Genomic DNA, 21,948 nt, shown 5'->3' with positions numbered 1-21,948 from the left:
CAAATGTCATTTGCGACGTACATGAAGTGAAATCTGCTGGCACCTGGTAACGGTGTTTATGGAGGATTTTATTGACGGTAAGTGATTTTTGGAACCCTTACAATGAGAAAATCAGTTGCTTCATTTATTTGATTTTCACCCGTTTTTTTTCTCTTCAGCTTTTCGAGATACAGGTTCCCCTGCAAAATTTGTAGAATGTTTGTCTTGTGGTAGGACTTTCAATCCAACTGTCCTGGTAGGTGTTGTTTATTGTTTATGCAAGTAAATTCGAGACGATTTGGTCATGTATAGCTGTTGTTTTTAGTACATGTAGTATTACAGTTTTAAGTGGAACTACCAGAAGAGGAAGTGAGAAATTTTATAACATTCAGCGAATAACCAGAATACTTCACGTTTGGTTATATCTTTCTTTACAGTTTAGCGAACTTTAATTGGATAAATACACAAATAAAGAAATTGATATTCTCAAAATCAATAAAGTGACCGCCTAGCAAGCAGAAGTTATTTTTTTGCCTTGGATGGCAAATTCCCGGGGTTGGGGACTCTTGAGCTGTCAAATCCCCCGGGGTGGGGACGGAAAAAGAGGGCAAATGCCCCGTCCTCCGTCAACACTCCAACATTTTTCATTGATTGCACAGTCGAATAGTGTCATTTTAAGCATTTTAATGGGCGATTTTTTGTTTCAATTAACGTCTTCCTTTGTAATAGCGCTAGGATTCTGATTAAGACTTCACGCCGCGACGACATGTAACAGTTTATAATTTTATTAGTATTGATGTAAAATTATTAACATTAAAATTCATAGAGCTCTGTAAAGTTATATGTTATGAATAGTTTTGTAAATATGAAAAGATGTTTTTCAAATAATATCAACAGAAATTTGATTCAATAACCAAAAAACATTGATTCACGTCAATAGCTCCCCATTTCGCTATGTAATTCTGGCTTGATAAGCAATGAAGAAATGTATAAAATCAAGAACATGTCTTGGGTCTTTTCTGGCTTGTGTTAACACTCTGTCATGCACTTATCAGCAGCCACCTCGAGGGATCAACTCGGCTGGGGACATAAGCATAATAAGGGCATAGGTTCTAATCTTGTTATCTGCAAAGGGGATATCCCATCACAGCAGATGTAACCAGATGAAGCTGGATTTGTTGACATTTGCTGCCAGTTTTCAGCCCTAGATTGGGGGGACTGGATTGCTTTTGCACTCTTGTAGCCAGATACCCCAAGCACATGTAGCATCATTTATGCACTTCTCTAACCGTTTGAATACCACGAATTGCCCTCCCCTCCCCCCTACAAACAATGTTGGGATAAACACTTTTAGGATGGGGTAAAGTGTACAGGGATGCATAAACTACAACATTGCTAGGGGGCAAGGGGGAAAGGGGGAAAAATTTAGACAGATCGTGTTAATTGTCCTAAGAATTTTGACTTCCATTGTTGCTGATAGTGCTAACAATCAAGCAATGAGGGATAACATCACTTATTGTAACTGTCTATAGGGGGAGATCTCATTTCTTAACTAAAAGTACCACATGATGTTTATTTATAGTTGTGTCTAATTGATGTTCTTGCCTCTGTAGGAGCGACATGAGAAAGTTTGTCATGGGCAAAAAAGAAGAAAGCCATTTGATTCATCTAAGCAGAGAACTGCAGAACTCCCTAAAGATTTCAAAAAGAAATCTGCAAAAGTTGAGTCTGAGTTACAATCTCGGGCAAAGAAGGTAATCAACTCAGGGTAACTTTCTCTGAAAACTGTTTTCAATACTGGTCTTGATATCCAGAGTATTTTGCACCAGCCTGGACACCAAACTAATCACCAGATGTCCAGTTCTCAATTCCCCACCTGGTACATTCAGTTTTGCTGAAAAAAGCCTTTTGAAGTTAGATAAGCTGTTTTGTGGTCACTGTCTGGGTATAATTAGCCGAAACTGCCCAAAACAATTTTATAGGTGTGTTAGCACCTCTGCTCCACTCTGGTATGTTTTGAAAGATCTCTTTCCCCTGCACAAGTTAGATGACCAAGTTATCCTTGACCATTAAAACTGACAATGTCACAAGTGTTAGAAAAACTAGAAGGGATTTATGTGGATTTGCAAGGGTGTTTATGGGCAGGTTTTGGGGAGAATGGGTTATAAGGTATTTTATCAGTTATTAGACAATTATGGCAAAAGGCATTCAATGGCCAAATTTATACTAGAGACGGATTGTCCATTAATTTTAAGACGAAAAATATCAGTCCGAGACTGATAAATCATCTAGACATAAATCTGGTGTCAAGACAAATTTTGTCCCCAAATTAGTCTTGTCTGTCAGTATATCTGTAAAATGTGCTGGCAAAAGTCAATCAAGTGCAGACAAATTTTAGGGCCAACATTTGTCTGGACACCGAATTTATATCTAGACAAATTATCCATCTCAGACAGATAATTCATCTTAGACGGATAATAAATTGTCCCTGGTATTATATAATTCAGCCAATATTTTGATCATGGGACCTATGCAGCTGTGAAAGCCTTTTTGTATAGTTAGAATGTGTATATGCATGTTACAAATGTTTGTATTCAGAGAGGTTTGGTGTGGGCATGTCTCTTATTGTTTTGTTGTTGTTGTTGTTGTTTTATCGCTGGAATGATTCCCCTTTTAGTCAAACTGGAGAGACAAACATGAAGAGTTTATTAGCAACATCCGAGCTGCAAGGAATGTGACTGTTGCTCAAAAAACTGGAGGACCTCTTCCACCCCCTCCACCACCAGCTGCAAATCCAGATTATGTCCAGTGTCCTCACTGCAGTCGGCGATTCAATGAACATGCTGCTGACAGACATATCCCATTTTGTAAAGAACAAAAAAGCCGCATTGCTAACACTTCTTCAGCAAAATCCTCAAGTCTGGCTAAACGAACACAGGTATGAGAAAATTCATGTAATTTATTTACATTTAAGACTTCTTCAAACAACTTAGGAACTTACAGTACTATTGGGGTGTACAATCAAACCCTAAGTAACAGTGTGGTAAACAACATCATATGTTGGCCTTGACGCCTGAGGTAAAATAAGCTGTCACTAGAACCTTAGTATTAGGTCGTCAATCACTTCACAGCAGTGACTATTGTTTTCTCAAAGCAGAAAATTCATTTTAAATGACTTTTAAACAATCCTCATATCACTACCCATGGTATAAAATAATGCAATTTTGTTTAGGTGTGTGCAATCCAATTAAGTGGTAATGTTATTGGTCATCTGTCAGTTAAGCCATGATGTTATTGGCTATGATGTTATTGTAATGTCCTTGGTTTATTTTGATCCATCTATTGTCACAGTTAAACTGTCACTTACTGTTAGTCAAAACTAACTACAGGAGAACGACTGAACAACTGACAGTTTGACCATCAATAAAAGACTGTTGAACTGTGAAAATAGATGGATCGAAATGCACCAATCACATTACGAGTCTTCATAGCCAATAACTTCAGGGCTTAACTAACAGACGACCAATAACATCCCGACTTAATTGGCCAATCCGGATAACGTGATACAACTGTGATATTTATTATCCTTTTACATAACAAGACAAATTCTTGTTATGTTTGTGAAATTTGTGTACCAAGTGGAGGTCTTTACCCTCAGATATGAGAAACTTACCAAAATCTACCTTTCGGAGAAAGATAAGGAATAAGCTCTTTGAAATTTTATCTAAATCTGATGACTATCTTGAAATCACTGAAATCATGCATCAACTTAAATTTAACCAGCTCAGGAACACAACTAAATTTATATTCTCTGTGTAAATCATAATGCAATTAAATTAGCTTAATACATACTATAGTTTTTATTTTGCGACAGCTGGTACTGTTTGTAAAATAGTTCTTTTTTTCTTTCCTTTCTTTAAATTTGTCGCTTGTAAATTGCAAGTGAATGTATGAATAAAGTTGAAGTTGAAGTTGAAGTTGAAGTTGAAGGTCTTCGTTACCTTTGTTCTTTCTAAGTATTACAACGATATTTCTTGTTACCTTTGTGATTTTTGCAAAATTTGCGACCTTCTCAGGGCCCATCTTTCCCATTTCCCTTTATAACTCAGGTATATTGTAAACTTTGTTATTCTTGCTATTTTTACCATATTTGCAAGCACGTGTGTCACAACATTTTCTTATGAATCATTTTTTCCATCTGCACCACACTGCACCAAGTTGCACCAATGTGCTCCAAAGTGCACCAATGTGCACCCAACCTGCACAAAGTTGCACCAGACTACAGTAAAGGGCAGCAAGCTCCACCAAACTGCACCAATCTGTACCAAGTTGCACCAAACTGCAGCAAGTTGTACCAAACTGGACCAATCTACCCTAAGTTGCACCGAACTAAACCAATCTTCACCAAATTGCACTAACTGCACGAATCAGCACCAAATTGCACCAATCTGCACAAAAGGGCACCAAGTTGCACCAAACTGCACGAACCTGCACCACGTTTGCACCAAAGTGCACCAATGTGTACCAAACTCCACCAAGTTGCACCAGTCTGCACCATGTTGCACCAAACTGCACCAATCTGAGCCAACGTACAGTAAACCAACATTCAGCAAACTGCAACAATCTGCACCACATTGCACCAAGTTGCACCAATGTGCACCCAACTACACCGATCGGCAGCAAACTGCACCAGTCTGCACCAAATTACACCAAGTTGCACCACACTGCACCAATCTGCACAAAGTTGCACCAAACTGCACCAGTCTTCACCAAGTCGCACTAAACTGCACGAATCTGCACCAAATTGCACCAAACTGCACCAATCTGCACAAAAGGGCACCAAGTTGCCTCAAACTGCACCAAGTTTGCACTAATGTGCACCAATCTGCACCAAACTCCACTAAGTCGCTCCAAACTGCACCAACTTGCACCAATCTGCGCCAACATAAAGTAAACCAACATTGAGTAAACACACCCATCTGCACCAAACTACACCAGCATGCAACAAACTGAACCAGTCTGCACCAAATTACACCAAGTTGCACCAAACTGCACCAATCTGCACAAAGTTGCACCAGACTACACCAAAGGGCAGGAAACTGCATCAAGTTGCACCAATCCGCACTAAGTTGCACCAAACTGCACCAATCTTCACCAAGTCGCACTAAACTGCACGAATCTGCACCAAATTGAACCAAAGTGCACCAGTTTGCACCAAAGTGCACCAATCTGCACCAAACTCTATCAAGTTTCTACCAAGTTGCACCATGTTGCACCAAACTGCACCAATATGCGCCAATGTGCGGTAAACCAACATTCAGCAAATTGAACCAATCTGCACCACATTAGACCAGTCTGCACCAAGTTGCACCAACGTGCACTCAACTCCGCCAGTCTGCACCAAATTACAACAACATGTAGCAAACTGCACCAGTCTGTACCAAATTACACCAAGTTGCACCAGTCTGCAGCAAGTTGGACCAATCTGCACTAAGTTGCACCAAACTGCACCAAATTGTAGCAACCTGCACCAATGTGCAGTAAACCAACATTCAGCAAACTGCACCAATCTGCACCACATTGCATCAATGTGCACCCAACTATGCCCATCAGCACCTAACTACAACAAACTGCACCAGTCTGCACCAAGTTCCACCAAACTGCACCAATCTGCACCAAAGGGCTCCAAGTTGCTCCAAACTGCACCAAGTTGCACCATGTTGCACCAAACTGCACCAATTTGTGCCAATGTGCAGTAAACCAACATTCAGCAAACTGCACCAATCTGCACCACATTGCACCAATGTGCATCCAACTACGCCTATCTGCACCAAACTACAGCAAGATGCAGCAAACTGCACCAGTCTGCACCAAGCTCCACCAAACTGCACCAATCTGCACCAAAGGGCACCAAGTTGCTCCAAACTGTACCAAGTTGCACCATCTGCACCATGTTGCACCAAACTGCATCAATCTGCACCAATGTGCAGTAAACCAACATTCAGCGAACTGCACCAATCTGCGCCAAGTTGCACCAATGTGCACCCAACTACACCGATCTGCACCAAACTACAAAACTGCACCAGTCTGCAGCAAATAACACCAAGTTGCACCAGACTACAGCAAAGAGCAGCAAACTGCACCAGTCTGCACCAAGTTTCCCCAAACTGCACCAATATTCACCAAGTTGCACTAAACTGCACGAATCTGCACCAAATTGCACCAAACTCCACCAATCTGCACAAAAGGGCCCCAAGTTGCACCAAACTCCACCAAGTTTGCACCAAAATGTACCAATCTGCACCAAACGTCACTAAGTTGCTCCAAACTGTACCAAGCTGTATCGATCTGCACCAACCTAAAGTAAACCAACATTCTGCAAACTGCACCAATGGGCACCCAACTACACCAATGTGCACCAAACGACAGCAACATGGAGCAAACTGCACCAGTCTCCATCAAATTACACCAAGTTGCACCAAACTGCACCAATCTGTACAAAGTTACACCAATCTGCACTTAGTTGCACCAAACTGCAGCAATCTTCACCAAGTTGCACTAAACTGCACCAAGTTTGCAGCAAAGTTCACCAATCTGCACCAAACTCCACCAAGTTGCTCCAAACTTAGCCTGAGCATCAGGCCTTCCTAAGAGACTAGGGGAGAGGAGATTTGAGGTGGGGGAGGGGGGAGGGGGAGAAGAGAAAGGAAGGCCTGACACAAAACCATTCAGCAAATCGTGTGACACATCCAAAATCTGGATGTGGCAGTGATTGGATAACACACAATACGCCTTGACGTCACCGACCGCAAGAGCGATCGGCAAGGAGAAGCCACTGAAATTTTTTATACATGTTTTGATTTCATGTTACCGGTACGTGATACTTTTATGGAAAGAGACGCAGAGAGGAATTCAAAAAGGCTCTAGACAGCGCTCCCAAGTTCTTTCCTGGAATGAAAATAAAACCTGAGCAAGAATTGTGTTTTCAAGGCCTCGTAGTTCAGTAGCTAAATACTCCGAGTATAGAAAAGCCTCATATACCAGCTTCTGCCGAAACTATGTCCGAGTATTGGTTTCACAAGACTGGGACAAAGAAGACGATATCAGTGTTTCAGATATCTAAGTTCTGATTTACAACATCCTGCTGTTAAAAGGGTATTTTTACTGTAAATGAAAATAGAGTGAGGTAGCCATGTATTGAGATAGCCGACAGCACCAATGCCTTTAAAAAGCTTGACTTTGCTTGCGGCTGTTACGATAGCGTACGTAATTGGAATTCGTTTTCTTCCTCTTCCAAAATTTTCTCACTTTTGAAGTATCTTAAGCTGAAGCGGGCGCCATCATATTTCACCAACGGGATTGACCTTTACTTTTGGCTCTCACTTCTTTTTGAACTTGTAACAGCTTTCACGAGCTCTCTGTGAAGTGGTAAAATTTGCTGCTGCTTGATAATTTCTAGGCATAGGTGATTCACCAACGAACCTTCCTATTTATTCTTGCAGCTCCTTTCAACCACCCAAGAATACGAGGGATAACATCAGCTTTTTAACTGCCAGACAAACGCCTGATGTAACTCTCCATGCAAACAAAAGCAATTTACAATTTTCCGGGCACATGTTTATTTACAAACAGAGCGTTGGCGATCTTACACTAGCACAATTCTTAAAACATGTTATAATTCCTCAAAAATGGCAGGGGTGGAAGGCTCCAGTAAAAGCATCTGTATCAGGCGTTTCTCTCCTTCAGCTCTCTCCCCGTTTTCACTTCCATCTTGCCCCTTTTCCCCAGAAACGCCTGATACTCAGGCTACTCCAAACTGCACCAAGTTCACCAATCTGCACCATGTTGCTCCAAACTGCACCAATCTGCACCAACGTGCAGTAAACCAACATTGTAGCAACCTGCACCGAGTTGCAGCAATGTGCACCAATCTGCGCCAATGTGCACCTAACTACGCCAATCTGCACCAAACTACAACAACATGTGGCAAAATGCACCAGTCTGCATGAAATTACACCAAGCTCGACCAATCTGCACTAAGTTGCACCAATCAGCACCAAATTGCAGCAAACTGCACCAAGTTGTATCAAACTGCACCAAGTTCCACCAAACTGCACCAAAGGGCACCAACTCTGCACCAAGTTGCACCAAACTGCACCAATCTGCACTAAGTTGCAGCAAACTACACCAAAGGGCGCCAAACTGCACCAAGTTGCACCAATCTGAACCAACCTGCACTAAACTGCACCAATCTGTACCAAAGTGCCGTACACCAACATTCAGCAAACTGACAAATCTGGAGTACATTTCACCAAGTTGCACCAATCTGCAACAAAGTTCACCAATGTGTACCCAACTACACCAATCTGCACCAAATTACACCAAAATGCAGCAAACTGCACCAATCTGCACCAAATTACACCAAGTTGCATCAAACTGCACCAGTCTGCACAAAGTTGCATCAGACTACACCAAAGGGCAGCAGACTTCACCAAGTTGCACCAAACTGCTCCAAGTTGTACCAAACTACACCAGTCTCCACCATGTTGCTTCAAGCTGCACCAAACCACATCAATCTCCACCAAGTTACACCAATCTGCGCCAAGCTGCACTAAAGTGCACCAATATGTACCAAGTTGCACCAATCTGCACTAAGTTGTTGTTGTGATACTTATTATTGGGTACTTGTCGTCCGACCTTACATTATTATTTACTTTTTCAGATCAAAAGGGGCGATTATTCGAGGGATGCGATTATTTCAAATATTGCTCACTAAAAGTGGTGCCCTAAATATTTTGTTTTTTATCCCGATAAATCAAAAAATTATCACATCAAATAAACTGAACATGGGCTTTTAAAGTGTTCCAAATTTGGTTCCTTGATTAATTTTTAGAGCTTGAATCGTCACTGATCAGTTTTGCTAGATCAGATTCCATTTCATCTTGACAGAGGGGGGATAAAAGAAACAGAAGGTGGTGAGAGGGGTGGCGGGGGGGCAATTATCTTAAATATTACCATCAAAGGGAAGTGATTATTCAAGGGAGGGGATTAATCGAGGGACGGCTGTTGTTCGAGGAAATATGTCATGTTGGTTTTTTATTCGGTCATAGTATTTTGGTACGCTTAGTGCAGCCATGTTCTATTTATGTTGGTATTTTATCCGGTCTTGGTATGTTGGTACGAATAGTATGGCCATGTTCTATGTATGTTTGTATGTTTTTTTTGGTCCGCTTATTGCGGTCATCTTCTACTGTGCATGTTGGTATTTTATTCCGCCTTAGTCACGTTAGTACCCTTAGTACGGCCATGTTCTATGTATGTTGGTATTTTATTCTGCCTTAGTCACGTTAGTACAGCCAGTATGGCCGTGTTCTATTCGGTCTTAGTACATTATACTACGCTTAGTACAGCCATGTTCTACGTTTGTTGCCATTTTATTCCGCCTTTTAATTACCTTGATTCGCCAATTATGGATATGGCCAAGAGTTCTGCATCTTGCATACAAATCAGCTCGGAATCCAGCTCTTCAATAAACGTACGTTATGTCCATTCTGGTTTTTAATAGTAAAGTAACAATTATGCTCATGTTAGCAAGCCATGTAAGTTGTCAGCCTAAAAATGCATCCATCTCACAGTCGTAATTGAATACAAGCTAAAGAGTTAAGTATGTTGTTCAGGCCTACTAAAAAAAATAAAGAAAATTCATTCCTAAACCTGGCAAAACGAGTTGGAATGACAATTTTTATGGCAATATTGTTGAAACAGTGCCAATCAATGTTGTAAGTTTGTTTCAATGCTATTTTACGCTAAAACTCGTCTTTTTAAATAATGTTCCCTGTAACATTGCCTTGACTGAGCAATCACATGTTGCGATAACAGTAGCTGTTGAGTGATCAGGATCCACTGCGTTAACAAACTGTTGTATTTTTTCACTCGGTGATTAATAACAAAGTGTGTTATATTTTTTAGTATAAACCACCACTTCCTGGCAAGAAGAGCAGCACAGCAGCAGCCACGCCCATATCATCATCAGCAAAATCCAGACTGACATCTTCAAAGACAACATCTGAATATTCAACTCCTGGTCTAAGTACTGGTAAGAAATATTGATCTATGTGAAATTCATAACAATATCTTTCCCAAAAACTAAAAACAATTTTCAAGGACCAGCTTCCAGAAGAATAACACATTAAATAACTTGTTTAAGCAAAAAGTTTGAAAAAAAATATATATATTTTGAGGCTTAACTGTTCAAGAGGCAGAGGCCTATGAAACAGTTCCTCTAAACAGTTGCCTGATAAGTGTGTTAAATTGATGGACATGGTTGAGTGACTGAATGATATAATTTAACCTAGGACATAGTACGGCTGATTAAACCTGTAGCTAAGAAAATAGCTACAATCAGTTACAATATTAGTTGAGATACTTCCTAAAGGGCCTCTCGGATGTTTGATGCCTTCAAAAGGGGAAAATGAAGCTTTCCTCTCCCCCCACTAGCCTGTTCCAGACATTCAGATCATGGGGACAACACGAAGAGATTCACACTGCACTCTACTATCTGAACAGCTGGAATGGTCTTTCCCCCAACTCCTCTATGCAATGTGTTGCCGCTGTTCAATCTTCCTGAAGGAAACAATATACACCACAGCTTTGAATGAAGGGGAAAATAGAGGGGTGTGGATCGTTTTATTCTCTGAAATTACCAAATTTAGGACAGTGACTCGAGAGTTTTATTGCCAGTTGTTGGAATTTTTTGCCAAAAATTATTTGTCATTTTCAATTTATGCACAGGTGTAAGTCTTGGATCAGGTCACGGCAGACAACCTCTGGCATCACCGAGTGCTAAGAGAAAACAGGCAAGAAGTAACAGTCCTGCATCATCTGGCAAGGTCCATAACTCACCTTCAGCACAGAGAAACAGAGAAATTAATGGAACAAGAGGTAAGCAGAAAAAAGAGTATCTAAAGGAGCTGTTTCTTGAAATTTATAAACTGAATAGAACAAAAAATAACATTGACTTGCCCCTGTAAATCTTGCCGAAAAACGCGTTTTGAAGCTTGTTGAATGGTGTTCTGGTCACTTTCTTACTAAAAAGAACTAAAACTTACCACAAAACCATTTACAAGTCGTTCACTGATGTGGCCTTCTGATCTAGATGCAAATTATTAGCTTGCGGAGTTTGGGCATGGGCAGAAAGCCAAATTTTGAGATAAGTTTTGGGTTTAATAGTGACACATTAACAGCAGTCTTGATTTTTACTTTCCGCTTTCTCTCAGGTCGATCCTCCCCACTTTTTTCACTTTTCTTGCCTCTTTTTGTTTTTTTGTTTGCTGGGCATTTAGTAGGATTATCTTAGAATTGTGTGAAAGGAAAGGTAGGTGGGTAGTGGAACAACATTTCATGGAAATTTTCAGGTCAATGTTGACTGAATCGTGCTCTTTCTGGTATGGATAGAGAGATCTCTTCACTCTGCACAAGTTAGCAGACAAAACTGTCCTTGACCTTGAAAAATAATGAATCCTGCCTAAGTTCTCAGTCCTAAGTTTAGGGTGATGATGGAGTTCACGACAATGGGAGTGAGTTATGGAACTGGTATCGGAAGAGATTCAACTGCGGGATGCCATAAGTGGGGGAAAAGGGAAACTGGCAGGCCTTTCTGCTGAGAAACTGGAAGAAGAGAATGCAACAGTAACGAGTAAATTAATAAATTATCAACCGATGAACCAACAGGAACAGAATCAAAACTATTTACAGAATACGTGGCTGGACTAGGAGGCCTAACTATGGTGACACCCGCCTTTTGACTGTGATAGAGACTGGGAATGGAGGTGGGGGGTAACAGATGCTTGGATGGTATGGCACAGGAGTCATGAAACCTGTAGCAAGCAAAGAGCCGTTCCAAGAGTGGCTCTGCTGGCTGGACTGTGGGTTGCCAGTAGACACTGGAGGCTCTGCCGGTGCCATGGCAAAAAATGTTGTGGAACCTGATGCAGCTGATGAGCTGTGTGAAAATTATAGAGATCTGGATTGATTCAAGACCAGTCCGTGCATTCTGTATCTGACGTTCTTTCCTGAACGCTATGTTGTATTGGAGCCAAGACTTGCGAGAGAAGCGTTTTGCTATGTGAATCAACTCTTTCCAGCAAGAAGGGAATGAAACACTGATGCAAAGGATGGTGACAGCCTTTCCCCATGTGATGCCTGAAATCAATAGTTTTCCGTTCAAAAAACGTGTGGGCCTTTATATTGAGCATTTATATTATAATAAGGTAATAAGTCTGCCAGGTATACAAAGAGCTTCCCCTCCTCCCCCCCCTCCTCCCTGTAATTATTTTCACCAGCTTGTATGGGACTGGAGTGTACCCTGGTCCTACCACGAACACTCTGAAGAGAGGAGGTGCAGATCGAGGAATCAACTACGAGCCTGCTAGAAGAGCCCCCTACTGCAATAGACAAATTGTTGATGGAAGTGGTGGGAAGATGGAAAACTAAAGAAGTCTTAAGGAACAACAAGAGAACCTGCAATTGTGTAGGATGTGACAAAGCTCATGGATGACGACGACTGCGTTTAAGAAGTTGAGGCAATTACAGCCAAAGGTCTTACCATTTGCGGGGCAAAGAGATGATTTATCTTCTTCCTCTATTCTTTTACAACCTTCAGCAAGCATCCAGGTAACTTGTGGCGGGCGATTTGTTCTGGCCTGTTATCATTGTTATCACTTCCAATTTCTGGCACCAAATCTTTGTTGTTACTTCTGTCAACTTATGCTGCTATTGGACCTGCTGAATATAATTTCCACAAACTTACTTTCATTTAGTGTGATACCACCAACAATGCCCTTGCTCATATTGAAAAAAGTGGGAAACAAAGTTGTCAGAATTCATGGTTCACAGTTTCAGTACGTCACCAGTTAAACTGTCGGCAGTCTTGCGTGAAGACTACTTCAGATACTGTATTATGCCTTCATGAACAACTGCATTAATTTTGTGACAATGAACATGTTCTCTTCCCCAGTTGTTACAAAATTAATACAGAGCCATTGTAGAAGATTACTTTCCTCTTTGTAGCCTGGGTGTTGATGTGTCTTCTGTGAAAGCAAATGAGACAGAAAAATCACATTTGGGGGTGGCTCTGAGTCGTAAAAGCCAATGGGTAGTGTGGGGAATTTATGCATTGTTGTATTGCTACGAGAGAAGGTCACACCATGGCGTGTACAGCTTCCAGCCACCTCTCCTTGTAGTTGTTTAGCTTGGCTGTTTCTTGTTGAGGTAGGGGTGCTTGACTTGGCTTAGTGATATATAGGTGGCATATTCTCAAAGATAACGAAATCTTGTGGAATTTTGTAATTTGATTCTGGGCGAGTATAAAACAAGAAGGGGATAAGATTCATAATTTTCTTCATATTAAACTTCAACTCTAATAAATGGAGAATTGATGGCAAAGTCTAGACAACCCACTTATCAAATCTTATGAAGTCCAAGTCCTGCGCGAGATTCTCATTTGCTACTGTACTTGTTGTTAATGCCATCGAAATACGTTTAACCTCAATCTGCGGAACAGATAGTTCAGTAATGGTGTCCTCAGTGACTGGCCAGTCATCTGCAAGGAGTCAGTGGCTTCTCTTGATGGTTTACCGAGAGATCATCCAAACACTTGCAAGAAAAACCCAAGAAATGATGATTTGCAGTAAAATTGTACTGCACTGTGTGAAAGACAATGCACTAGCAGCTTCCATGTTCGTCTCATTGCAGTGTACTCCAAAGTCATTATGCTATTAATGAGACTGTTTTTTTTTTGCGGAATGAAGAGTCTTTACACTGGTTTATGGAGGAAATAGCATTTGCATTCTTTGTGGCAGACAAAAATAGTGGTGCATGAATTACCGTCAGTGATGATTGATCGCAGCAAATGCCATTGCCAGCAAAGATGTTTACTTGTACCTCTCTGAAATCTGTATGATGATGTAAGATGTTAGGTGTAGAGGGTAGACTAGTGCGGGCCCAAGCTATAATGTTTGCCTTTTTTGCACAAAGCACTTACTAGATGGTGTTCCTCAACAAATGCAATGTGTTAGATTGTTAGTGCCTTCCTTATTTGGGACTTTAAGATCCGATGACACAATGGCGACAAGAACGTCAAACGAAATTGCCTAGTTTTACGTTTTATGAACGTAAACAAGCGACAACGAAATTTTATTCTCATTCTGAACTTAGATAATTAATGTCCCCAGGATTTCAACTCCAGAAGGATTCACCTATATTAGACCTAGTAAGCGAGTTAGAATGATCGTGATTAAGACTGAAAGAATGTAAATTGACCTTTTAAGTCACTTTTTTGCTGCCATTGTGTCCTAGGATATTGACGTTCCTATTTTCTTCGGAAAGTAGCCATTTCTCCACGGACAAGGGTGGGGGCAACATACTCCTACCATCATGCAAGTTAAGAAAACAACAACAAACAAAGTCATCACTCCTTATCCATCTTTCCCAAATCCCAGCATTTTATTTTATCCCTCCTCCCAGCTCTTTAGCCAAGATTTCTCCCACTCCCTACCTGTTTTGGTCATTTCTCCCTCCTCCTTATTCTGTTCCTCCCCAATGTGACTGCTGACTGAGCAGCTAACCTTGCCCAGCTTGGTCATTAATCAGAGCTGTGTTTGAAAACTGAATGGTCACCCATTCACAATTTTTTGAAAAGATTTACCTGGTATTCTCAACTACATTATTATGGATTGGCTTTGGTTATAGGTGATGTAACTTATATTATGTATCTGTCAGAAGTAATTTACCGGAACATTTCTGTTTGGGCTCCTCAAAATCCTGCACCTTTTTACCAAGTCAGTACCATCATTGACTTAGAGCAGTTTGAGATAAAAGACCAAGGCTATGTTCATACTATACGGATACCTTTTTGTGGCCTCACAAAAAGCTACTGATCTCCTATAGTACGAACACCTATCCGATATGTGACTCCCGCTTTAGAGATTGGCGCAGCGCAACTTTGCTTGCTGTCACAGAAATCGCGCCTCCATAACTATGTTTGTGTGTGAACAGAAGCCCTATCCTGTATGATTTTCGTGGTGGGGCAAAAGCTGTCAGGTATGGTGTGTACAGAGCTTAACGTCTGCGTCGTAAGTGGGGTTGGGTGCCCATGGGCTCGGGGGCTGCAACCGCAATACACCACAAGGCGGAAGAACATCCAGAGGCCTACCAACCCACAACCCAGCCACGAGCCCCCCCGCGCCCAGCCCCCCACTATAGCACCCGTCACACTGAGGCCAGAAGCCCACTGGAAGTAAAATGAACAAACCCCCTGAAGAATAAAAAACTAAATAAATAAATAAGAAACAAAGCGGAGGGAGGGAGGGAGGGAGGGAGGGGAACCAAGAGAAACGCTACGCTACTTGAACGCCATGCCACGCCACGCTAACAAAGCTTCGAGTACAACGCAAACACAACGTAGGCACATGGCCTCCGCATGCGCCAAAGCGACATACCACTGGACAAGAATCTGCCCCCATGCTTACGAACAATGGTAAACGCTACAAGCGCAAACATAGTCACGCAACTGACAACGCTACAGACGACCAACACGCTACCAAAGAAAGCCAAAAACACCCAAAACCATAGCTCCTAGTCGTTAACTACATTAAATATGATTTAATAGTATCTAAATCTTTAGTGATAGGAAAACCTGGAAGAGTACCCTGTTACAAAAATAGTATCTTAGAGGGCATAATGTTTTCTTGCAGGAACATTTTCTGGCAGAACAAGAAGTAATGAAAGGCTGAATAGTGATCTGTTTGATTCTGATGAAGAAACATCACCTGCAGTACAAACAAGAGAGGCTAGATATGGACGCAGATCCAGCCAATCAAATGGCACCACTGGTAATAAGAGTGGAGGGAGGGTGGGGTCTGGTTCAAGATATTCACGGCCCACATCAGACTACTCAGACACATCCGATAGAATGTCATCATCCTCATCATCAGGTCGAAAGAACAGGTAAAAACATAAATTACATGCTTTTACAGGTTTTTCGCATGCACACTATTTCCAAATTTCATCACTCAAAAATTTGTGAACAATTCTTCAGTAATTTTATAAGCCATTCACCTTTTAACTGCCTTTAACCGCTCATGCGTATCCATGTCCCTTGTACCACTTGTAACATCTTTAGTTTTAACGATCTTACGGTGCGTTTGTTTGGGAAATCTGGATTTAGATTGTAAAATCCGAATTTCGGATTTGCAATCGAACGCCAAATCCAAAAATGGATTTCAACGCTGAGATATCTGTTTTTGGATTTTCATTTTTATCGTTCGAAAAGGATTTGAAAACTGTCCTTAAGAACAGCGGTCTTGCACGCGCACGCATACTTAGCAAAAAGAAGACCACTCACTGCTTACGAGAATAGTTTTGCAAATCCTTTTTCGGATTTCCCAATCGTACGGTAAATTTCTTAACTGAAATCCACCCTGGGGACGCATTTCTCAGAGGTAAAATCCGTTTTCGGATTTCCTTTCGATTGGGAAATCCGGATTTAGATTTTGAAAATCTAAATCCGGATTTCCCAATCGAACACACCCTTAGACAATTTTCACATATTAACATGTGCATAGGGGGGAGATCTTTCAAACCATACCCAAATGTGCACGATTAAGTCGAACATGGAGGGAGGCAGTGTGACCGAGTGGTCAGCTCGTTGGACTCGCAATCCGGCGGTCCCGGGTTCGAGTCCCGCTCTGGCCACTTGCTGGATTTGTCCTCGCTCGTCCCGAGTTTGCTATAAATGATTACATGCCGCAGGAAAACGTTAAAAAAAATCATGAAGTTGACTAGAAAATTCTGATGAAAATCCAGTCCTGCTACCCACCTGCACCTTATTTCCATCTATTCCTTTGATCCTAAGAGTTTTCCCAAATACCGTAAATCCTCTATTGAGCCCCCCGGGGCTTGTTTTTTTCAAACGTATTTAAGGGGGGGGCGGGGGGGGGGCTTATTTGATTTTGCACAGACAATGGTATCAGTTCACTATAAAGAACTAGAGTGCAAAGTTGAAAATCTCAAGAATGAGAAGTTGGAGGTAATGCAGCTGAGGATCAAAAGCAAAACTTCCAGCTGCTGAAAAAAAGCATCCTCAGTCCACAGGAAGTGTAACATTCGTGATTGATTAATACAGTCCATCATTTATTAGTGAATAATAATAAGAAGGAGGGGAGGCGGGGCTTAAAAGAGAGGGGTGGGGCTTATTACCTTTCTTCCTCTGGAAAGGAAGGGCTTATTAGAGAGGGGGGCCTAATAGAGGACTAACGATACATTTCTGACCAAAATAAAGCCCAGTAAATGTCCAGCAAAAGGAAACAACAGAGCGAAAAGTACACATGCCCAAGCTTTGGAAGCTGTTGGTTTGGGCAGTTGTGGTTCATTTTGGCTGGAAAGCGAGGAGTGAATGGGTTAAGGTTTCCATCCAATGTTATTAATAATGTTGTTGATTGATACTTGAAATAAAGTTGAATTTGACAGGCAAAGCCAATTCTTACGTCTGTCCAGGATTGCAATAACAGAATATGATAAGACTCCCGAGTTACTAGGACTCGTACAAACCCATTACTACTAGTATGAAGGCCCCGTAAAAGATCCCATGGCAGGAATATCTTATTTATTGACCGATTTTATGACATACACCCTTGAAATTAGCCCATTCACACCACAACCACCCATAACCCCTTGCCTTGCTTAGATCCATTTCCTTTGTGCTCCTTGTGATATCAGCAATTATTTAAATCATCATAGACAAAATTAATTCATCGTTAACTTCTGCAAGAGGGCAAGATTTGAACCATACACAAATAAGTACAATTTATTCAGACAGGTAAGAGAAAAGAAAGTAAAATGAACATCACGAACTATTGACCAGAAAATTCCAATAAAAAGCCAACTTATTGGTTGACTTGTAATCAACATTCTTGGCAGTTTCCTATATATTTGGCTAAATAGTGACCAGAAAACATGTCAATTAGCTTAAAATGGAATTTTTGTGAGCAAAATTTCTAGGGGTTAATGGGTTAAAGACATCCCCAACACTTTGAATTGACATTCTAAAGGATTTAGGCTCCAGAACCACACAGATGGATAGACTCCTGCTAAGAGATTCAAACAAAACCAACACCCTTTTAACTGGTGACCAATTTTTAACATTGATTTTCTACATAGGCACATTGCAATAAGAGATCCAAGCCCAACCCTGTTTAATGATTTTGGACTGGACAGTCACAGCAGTCCCTCGCCCCCTACAGACCACACCCCATTTGCATCCAGAGAGAGACCACCCAAGCCCAATCGTGGTCAGCAAAGGGAAAGAAGTGCTGGCAGGAAATTGTCTAAATTCTGTCATGAGTGTGGAACCAAATACCCAGTGGAAAATGCCAAGTTTTGTTGTGAATGTGGAATGAAGAGACTTTACATTGATTTTACATAAAGCCTGGCACACAGGAGTCCTAGCTTAAATGTAAAGGATACCAAGGCTCGCAGCATTTATCTCTTTCCTTATTATTATTATTATTATTATTATTATTATTATCATTATCATTATTATTATTTCACATACATACAAAGATTAGAGACAATATCATGCCATTGTTCACCACAACAGTTGGAAGGCATCAAGGCTGAAACAGATGCTTTTTATTTCATTCGACAGAATTTTTACACTGTAATAAAATTATTTTGACCTCAAAAGTGTGAAAAACTTAACACTAGACTATATTTACCAACAGAGTACTTGACCATTAAGTTATTTAGTAGTGAAAATACAAATTAAAAAATAGAAGTAGCCAATTTACAAATGAGGGGTCAATCATCTGTTGAGCTTATCTGTAAAAATGCCATAAGAGGTTGAGTTTGGAGGGGAGAAGTGCATTGAGCCCTCTTACCAAGGAGTCATGAAAATGTAGTGCTATTTACAGGCTCCATTCCTTGGAGGCATAGTGGGTACTGGGAAAAGAAGAAAATGAAACGTAGAGGTCATTATTTTTCTTCCCTTTTGTGTCTCCCTACATGACTTGCTTCCGTAGCATTCAATCTTCCCTCACGCCACAAACAAGTAGAAAAGAGCTACGTAAAGTAGGCCTTGAATGTAGGTTACACTTTGTCTTTTATGAATATCAAAATGGCTGAAAATAATAATGGCGAACTTAATATTGTTGAATAATCCCCAAGACAAATAGTCCTCATTTGTATTGGCTCCCAATGTTGTTATCTGGCACTGCCGCCTAAGCATGGTGGAGACTTGGTCATTATTTTTTCACTTGATTCCCACTGTCCTGGAGTCTTGGCCTGAAAGATGTATGAAGACCGGAGTTTGATTCTGCACACTATTTCTTATTCACTCAGCAAGTAAAGCAGTCTTCTGTAAGGTATTCCTATGTGTGGTCAGTCAATCATCTTTTCAGTCAAACAAATTATTATAATAAGTCAATCACTAACTCCGACAACCATGCAATCATAGAGTGTGGATTGATCAGTCAGGCAGTTTAGTCAGTAAGTCATGTCAACTGGTCAGTTAAGTCACTCAATGATGTTACAATCAAATGTGCTTCACAGTCAAAAAAAAATAATAATGTAACAGACTAAATAAAGATTTACAGTCTCAAACTTCATGAAATTTTTAGAAAATGTGTAAACCTTACTTATCCTCCCCTCTTTGGGGCTTTTCACGGATAATGAAACAAATAATCAAAATGGAACATAACAAAGTTAAGAATCCCAGCTGCTACAAACCAAACCAATCGGCTATTTTACCAGCATGGCCAAGAATTTGAGCTCGGCACCACCGAGAACAAATCCAGCTAGCAGCGGTCAGGACTGGACTTGAACTCAGCGCCTCCCAATTACGAGTGCAGCACCCTAACTGCTTGGCCACGCTAGCTCCCCTATTAACTAAAAGCATTTCAACGATAAGAATTATGATAAAATTACAACACCATTTATGACAAACTTTGTGACATCTTGCAGTTTTATCATGAGTAGGGAGAGAGATGAATAATCTAAGGTCCTCTATAGTGAATGAACAGACTCTCATGCATGACCTGCATAACAACTTGTTTGGAGGCAGTCAGTCATGTCAGCACCCTGTCAACTAGTCAAAGAAAATTGGGCCTGCAGTCATTTCAGTCACTCAGTCATTACAAGTCAATAAGTGAGTCAGTTAAGTAAATCCTTCTAGTTAGCCAGCATTACATTCTGTCAAGCTACTCAAGCTAACATCACACTATACCAGGTAGCTATAGTGTATTGTGCCAACTGCAAAACCACACCAGATAGGGCCTCTGTTTACACATAATAACAGTGATTCTGACACGATTCTGTGAGTGGGCAAAGCTGTGACAGACTGATCCTGAAAATGGATCATCATGTACTACTAACTAGATACTGGTTTCTGTCAATCTTTGTCACAGTGTGAACAGGTATTCAGGCTGTAGCAGAAGTAAAACAGTAGAAGGGGGGACTCGAACCCACTGAGACTAGTAAATATTCAGAAATGAAGATTGGTATTAAGTGCACCAAACCCTCTAGGACAACCCCTCCCATATGGTGTTCGATATGTGCAAATAACTTTTTGGAGTTTGTGCTGTTGCTGTTCATACTATGCTGGATAGCTTTCATGTTGGCACAAAAAGCTATCAATTCAGTTTAGAATATTATTTTATTACCTGAATTGACAAAGCATGTACACCAGTTGCCAGCTCTTCTTTTAATGTTTCATTGACCATCCGGTGCCTCTGTTGATGAAATTTGACTCACAAAGTGACATTTAATTTAAACTCATAAATATAAGTCATAAGTTCTTTTAAAAAATACTGCAGTCTCCGACAAAAATAGTTGGCACACTTCAACTGAACGCTTTTTTTTACTCCTGGCCTGTTTCCTCATCCTCCTAATGATATTTATTGCACTTAGCTCACCAAATCTTGTACACCAACATTGGGAGAGTAAGAAGACAGTAAAGTGTCCAAACAATTTTGATTGAGAATGTGTTTAGATTACACAGGAATTTTAGGTATGGGACCCCTTGATGGCTGTAGTGGTGAGAAACTACTGGACTTATGTATACAAATTTGCTAGTGATTTTTGCAGGCAAAAATTAACGATTTCAAGGAAGAGAGAAAATAACACAGCAAATCAGTTTTTCCCCTTCACTTGACAACATTCCAAGGTTTATGAAAGCTTTATACATATTAGATATTAATAAAACAGTGGAAGCCAGTTAATAATACAGACACTGATGGGACATGCCATATAGTGTCTAGCACGTTAATTTTACAGAAAATTAGCCACAGAAACTGTCTGTTATGTCCAGGTGTCCAAAGAGCGAGGTTCTGCTGTATCAACAGATCATTTCCAAATCATGCAAGCATTATTTCCATTAATTTATCTTCAACCTGCATATAATATGGTGTAAGCCGTGTAGCAATGGTATGATTTAACGGGTCACCATTTAAAGGTCACCATACTTTCCAGACCTTTTTCTAACATCTCTCGAGTATGTATAGTGGAATAAGAAAGAAAGGAAACTGCTTTACTCTCAAGATTAGAATTCCACCTTCTGTTCCTAATGTGTTATCTGCCAGAAGCCCCTCAGTTCAAGGGACATACAACTACATTGCAAGCGCATTACAGGCTTCATTTGGGACGTATTAGGATGCACACTTGCCACTGTTATCTGCACTTTTAGCAGAAAGGGTGGGGTTCCCACCCCACCTTTAGTTTCTCATTCCTGAGTGGGGCACACACCACATAAGATGCCTTTTCCAATACTGTACTACCAATCTTACAGCATCACTCATAGCTAGGGTGTGTTGCTGCCACCCTCATCCCATTATACATCATTACTAGGGTGTGTCACTGCCACCCAGTTTACATTATTTAGTTTAGAGTGGGTCACATGTGCACTTTATGGGGTGTGTT

At 40.8% G+C, this 21,948-nt stretch overlaps 2 protein-coding genes across 3 annotated transcripts in view; one reads left to right on the top strand and one right to left on the bottom strand.

Annotated features, from left to right (window-relative positions):
• The first annotated feature begins 8 nt into the window (after positions 1-8).
• Positions 9-18,720, top strand: LOC140947141 (uncharacterized). The gene is made up of 8 exons (XM_073396231.1): positions 9-77; positions 159-235; positions 1,593-1,733; positions 2,657-2,917; positions 9,949-10,075; positions 10,771-10,920; positions 15,732-15,984; positions 18,196-18,720. Exons 1-8 carry the CDS (start codon positions 59-61, stop codon positions 18,458-18,460), a joined length of 1,293 nt encoding a protein of 430 aa, XP_073252332.1. The 5' UTR covers positions 9-58; the 3' UTR covers positions 18,461-18,720.
• Positions 18,645-21,948, bottom strand: part of LOC140947144 (DNA-binding transcriptional regulator BolA-like) — a 32,399-nt gene continuing 29,095 nt past the window's right edge. For both annotated transcript variants that reach the window (XM_073396235.1, XM_073396234.1), the window contains exons 6-7: positions 20,694-20,766; positions 18,645-19,317 (exon numbers count right to left, since the gene is read on the bottom strand). In XM_073396235.1, coding sequence (XP_073252336.1) covers positions 19,237-19,317; positions 20,694-20,766 — 154 coding nt within the window. In that variant the 3' untranslated portion in view covers positions 18,645-19,236. The remainder of the gene's footprint in view (positions 19,318-20,693; positions 20,767-21,948) is intronic.

This window comes from Porites lutea, chromosome 8 (assembly GCF_958299795.1).
Source record: "Porites lutea chromosome 8, jaPorLute2.1, whole genome shotgun sequence".
NCBI classification, from domain to species: Eukaryota; Metazoa; Cnidaria; class Anthozoa; order Scleractinia; family Poritidae; genus Porites; species Porites lutea.
This window is presented reverse-complemented; position numbering and strand designations above follow the sequence as displayed.